The sequence below is a fragment of the Myotis lucifugus genome, unplaced genomic scaffold, assembly GCF_000147115.1.
Source record: "Myotis lucifugus unplaced genomic scaffold, Myoluc2.0 scaffold_98, whole genome shotgun sequence".
In the NCBI taxonomy this organism is placed as follows: domain Eukaryota; kingdom Metazoa; phylum Chordata; class Mammalia; order Chiroptera; family Vespertilionidae; genus Myotis; species Myotis lucifugus.
Window position 1 is genome coordinate 1,018,420 of NW_005871146.1, and position 5,261 is coordinate 1,023,680.

The 5,261-nt window shown below is 40.3% G+C and overlaps 1 protein-coding gene across 3 annotated transcripts in view; it reads right to left on the reverse strand.

Annotated features, from left to right (window-relative positions):
- The window catches only part of ATP8A2 (ATPase phospholipid transporting 8A2), a 547,249-nt gene that overhangs the window by 417,153 nt on the left and 124,835 nt on the right, over window positions 1-5,261 (reverse strand). For all 3 annotated transcript variants that reach the window (XM_023756696.1, XM_023756695.1, XM_023756697.1), the window contains 2 exons: window positions 3,015-3,064; window positions 500-569 (listed from right to left, as the gene is read on the reverse strand). In XM_023756696.1, coding sequence (XP_023612464.1) covers window positions 500-569; window positions 3,015-3,064 — 120 coding nt within the window. The remainder of the gene's footprint in view (window positions 1-499; window positions 570-3,014; window positions 3,065-5,261) is intronic.

The window sequence follows — 5,261 nt, forward strand, 5'->3', positions numbered from 1 at the left end:
CAATCTTCATATACATAATCATACAGGGTGGGGCAAAAGTAGGTTTACAGTTGTTCATATGGAAAGACATGTAGGTCATGATTACAATAGCTTTATTAACTGGGTTTCCCACACTCACAACTATAAACCTGCTTTTGCCCACCCTGCATATACAAGGATTATCACAAATTACTTTATCTTCCCAAAGTTACCACACAGTGGTGATAAACTAGAATCAGAATTCATACTCCCGGGATTTCCCATGACACAGCAAGTTACTGTTTCTGAAACCAGCTGTTGATATAAGCTAGCCTTTCACCGGCCATCCTTGCCACCCTGGCTTGAACCACCATTATCGTCAGTGGGTTTCTACTACGAAGTCAACCTGATGGCCCACCTGAAAGAACCTTTCACCTTTGGGCAAAGGACCAGAATGATGAGGACAGCGTTTGGGAAAAGCCCCAGGTCAACAGCAGGGCTGCCAAGAACGCCCAGCTGTGCAGGACTAGCCAGTACTTACAGCCCCTTTACAATAGAGCCGGAGTTGTCCTGAAGGAGTTCGAGCAATCACAGACATTCTCTTTCTGTCACTGTAGATATAAAAAAAGGAAAAGAAAGTTCTCATTGGTCTGTTTTATAGGACCTATGTCCTATGATTAAACACCAAACAAGTCAAAAGGTGGTCTGGCAAGGCCCAAAATGACCAAGCTCCATTTTTCCCTACCTTTTTCCTCAAAGTCAGATTTTAATTGTATATCTCCTATTCTTTTTATTTACATATAATGGACATAAACCTATTCCTTTCCCTGACATAAAAAACTCACTAGTGTAGCTTTTTATAGTCAAAGACACAGAAACAGAGAATTTGAGCATTTACTATGGACATCTAATTCACTTCTGACAATACTCTGTAAAACTATTTTTCTTTATTTTGCAGTTCAAAAATATTAAGTAACCTGCCCAGTAAGAGCAAAATGGAGAACCTTCACTATAAATCCACCTCACTCAGAAGTTCCTCATTGTATCTTTTAACAGGAGTAGAAAGAAATTACTAATTCATAGAACACCCCTAACTGAGCACTAAGGTATACTCTATCATTCCTTTCCCCACTCCAACGTGGACACTTCCTTATTCATCTTTCATCATAACCCATCCTCACTCAGGAAGCCTCAATGGCTCCCCATTGCCTATGGATTCCTCTTCTTGCTGATCTCCAACGAACTCTGCAGCCTCCCCTGATCTCCCACTTAACCCTCTCACACACCTGGCTCCCAGCTCACCAGAAGCCTTACTGTTCTCCTTCTTTAGCCCCTCAGTTCCATGCCTTTGCAGACAACATATCATCCTCCTGAAACACATCCCAACTACAGTGGGCCCTTGATCCCCCACCTCTTTGGCCTTTGAATAGGTGATTTCCGATGGACTGTAAGCTCCTAAGACTAGGGGACATTATCTCTCCAGCTTTGTGTAAATCCCTGCATCCTAACCCATAGCACACTCTCTAAGCTGGATTTGAATTCTCTCTGAGCTACCTGGTAGCCAGGTACTCTAAACAAGATTATTCACCCAGAATTTCAGTTTCTGTATAAAGCAAGGTTGCCACCAATTACTTCAAAGAAGTGACTAAGTGGCATCCAGAAAAAGATGAGTCAACTAAATGATTTTTTGTTCCCTCTTATTCTCCGATATTTTTTAATAGATTCTCATATCTCCATCCATATTCACCTATTTTAATCTAACTCCCTTTCCTCCTCCTCATCCCTCCAATAACTGCTGCCCCCAGTTAATGCAGCCACATAACAGCACAGTTTCCAAGACATCAACAAGAGATGAGGCACAAAACATCTGGAGAGATATTTACATCTGGAGAGATGTTTAGTATGCCCCTCACCTCCACACATGGACCTGTCCCCGACCCCCTACGTGAACTATTACTATTATCAACCACCTTTCTCTCCCATTGAATACTCAATCCTAAGGACTCAAGTTTGCAGTCCTAAAACTAAAGACTAGGGCTGGGAAGCATTTCCTAAAAGAGGGTAAAAAATTGATCTTTTTCAAATAGCTTATAAAGCAGACAGAGTAAACAATTTGTGAATCAGTTAATAAAGGTTGTTGAAAAATCCTCCTAATTTCAATAGTAGGAAAAGATGCTTTGGAAGTAACAAGAGAAACTTGCTCTAGTATGGACAGTTCAGTGTTAAGGAGGGGAAAACAAAACATTAAGATACTTTTATAACAAACTGTGAATGATCTAGCCCGTGGTCGGCAAACTGCAGCTCGTGAGCCACATGCGGCTCTTTGGCCCCTTGAGTGTGGCTATTCCTAAGCCTTAGGAGTACCCTAATTAAGTTAATAACAATGTACCTACCTATATAGTTTAAATTTTAAAAATTGGCTCTCAAAAGAAATTTCAATCGTCGTACTGTTGATATTTGGCTCTGTTGACTAATGCGTTTGCCGACCACTGATCTAGGCAAACAAGCAATCCGACAAGTATTCCCAGATCAAAATTAAATAAACTACAATGGGAAGACTAAGTCCGAATACGGAGAGCTGCCCTGCTCAGACCAAGTTTGTAGTAGGATGAATTCATCTTATCTACTCTTCTTGGTCAGTTTCCCAGATCCTGCATGGGAGTACTCAGATGGACCTGGGAAAACCAATGGAAATAATTCCCTCATCACATACTCCAAACTATGCAGGCATGTCTGTGGATCCTGATGCGAGAACACCAGGTTCTGGAAATCCAAAGAAAAAGAAGGATATGGAAGCATAACATTTCATTTGAAAAAAAGAAAATTTACCTACTTTGCTTTCTCTAATGAGTCACAAATTCCAGAAAGAAGAGGGTTTATGGTGATATATTTACTATATTTAATACTTAAGTGCTATATTAATCATACCATCATGCAAACGCACTGATGAAGTTATTACACACACACACACACTCATATGTATATGTATATGTATATGTATATGTATATGTATATGTACATGTATTTTATTTCAAATGCATGAAAGAGAAACATACCTAGAAAATTCCAGGACATTAAGGATTCCAAATGTCTGTTCCTGTCCCATCTAAAGAAAGAAAAACAGGCTCTTAACTGAGATGCAGCATATTTAAATCTCCCCAGTCATAAACCTGTCCACATATACCTCTCCCCCTCCTCTCTCTCCTTCTCCCTCTCCCTCTCATTCTCTCTCATTCTTCTATCCCCCTGCAAAAGCTTTTTCAACAGTACTGGTTTCCTACAAGTCAGTCTGGTGGGGTCATAGCTCCCCCTTCTGGTAAAAGCTTCTAATTTTTCTCTAGTTAGTTTGGCTGCATAGCTACTTTCAAGACATGAAAATAAAAAGACAATTTTCAGGCCAGTTACACTTCTGAATTCAGAATTTAAGATATTTTATAGAACTATGTGCATACACTATAACATCCCCAGGGCAACCCCCTATAATACCACACATCAATTTTATTCAGCAAAATATATGACTATTCACACTGAGATTCATAAAGACCATAAATAGCCTCATGTCAGCTCTGGTTAGGTTTATCTGACAAATGCCTATGTCCTAAATTTAGGAAAAATTTTTATAATTCAAATTTTCTTAGAATTTAGATTTAAAAATAAGGAAATATAAATCATCATCAGATTTTAGGACAATTAATCAAATATCCTTTTCTTCAGGTTCTTCAAAGTTGGAACCTCAATGCTCTCAATTTTTCCTCAGAATATTCCAGATTATGTATGCACCATTTTCAAGCTTTTTGATCAAATTTGTCTCTATGCAATATATCACAGTGAAAAGAATGTAGGCTTTGGAGTTCAACAGATATGAGCTTGAGTTCAGTTTCTCCACAAGTGTGTGACTTTCTTATAAATGGTGATAGTACCTGTCCCCTAGATTGGAGAGAAAAAAATGAAGTAACATGCAAATTACCAAGTGCATGATTGACACACGGTAGCATTGAATAATCATTATTGCCCCATCCACAGCTCCCCACCCCTTCTCTTTGTATCCTAAAACGTAACTAACCATCTGCTTAAACCAGCCTTCATCAGCCTTCACTCCCCTCTTTCTGCAACCACAAGTTCCCTTTCTCCTCAGCCTGTCCCAACTTTGTTAAGTCCCTGTGCCCACTGCTAGCCTCCTTGGCACTAGGACCATGATGGCCAGGAGCCCTCTTTGTACTGCTGTTATATCAACCATTCCTGTGGGCAGCCCAAGGACTTGGATATTAAGATGATCAGTATGGTCATGTCATGTAAATAGCTGCTAACCAACTTGAGAATTTGTGGTTTGATAATACGCCAGTATTGATGGTTGAATAGCATTTTAAAAGTTTCTATCTATATATCTATCATCAATCTATCTTTCTATCTATCTATCTATCTATCTATCTATCTATCTAATCTATCTATATAAAAGGCTAATATGCTAAGTGTCCTTCCCTCCTTCCGGGTAATGATGTCAAGTAGCAACACCCGGCTTCCTCTCCCTAGAGAGGACTAGCCTCCTTGAAGTTTCTTCAGCCCAGGAACAACACTTGCTTTATAGCCAGGTGGAAACACTTTACACTGTAACCAAATGTCTGTGAAGCATTTTCCCATACAGTGGGGCCTTGACTTACGAGTTTAATTCGTTCCGAGACCGAGCTCGTTAAGGAGCTCGTTAACTCAAATTACTCTGTCAACTCAATGCAAAAAATCGGCCGAGAGCAGCTGGTATCTCAAAAAACTTGTTAGTCGGGACACTCTTAAGTCAAGGCCCTACTGTACTTCATCTCATTTGATCCTCACAGAAGTCCTGGAGTAGGAGATAGGAGACTCGGTGGAATCCTATTCTCTTTTCATTAACCAGAAAACAGAGATTTAGAAAGCTTAGATAGATACTTGACCTGACTGAAAAGAAGTAAGAAATGGTGGACTTTGAAAATGACTTCAGGTTTTCTCACTGCACAGAATATAGTCAAACACGGCTGCAGCCCTAGCCGGTTTGGTTCAGTGGATAGAGCGTTGGCCTGCAGACTGAAGGATCCCAGGTTTGATTCCGGCCAAGGGCACATGCCTGGGTTGCAGGCTTGATCCCCAGTAGGAGGCATGCAGGAGGCAGCCAATCAGTGATTCTCTCTCATCATTGATGTTTCTCCCTCTCCCTTCCTCTCTGAAATCAATAAAGAAATACATATTTAAAAAAACACTGCTGATCGATGCTTCTCTGTCTCTGGATCTGTTTTTGTCAAACCTCAGAGGGAAGGTAGGGGATGGTGGGGGTA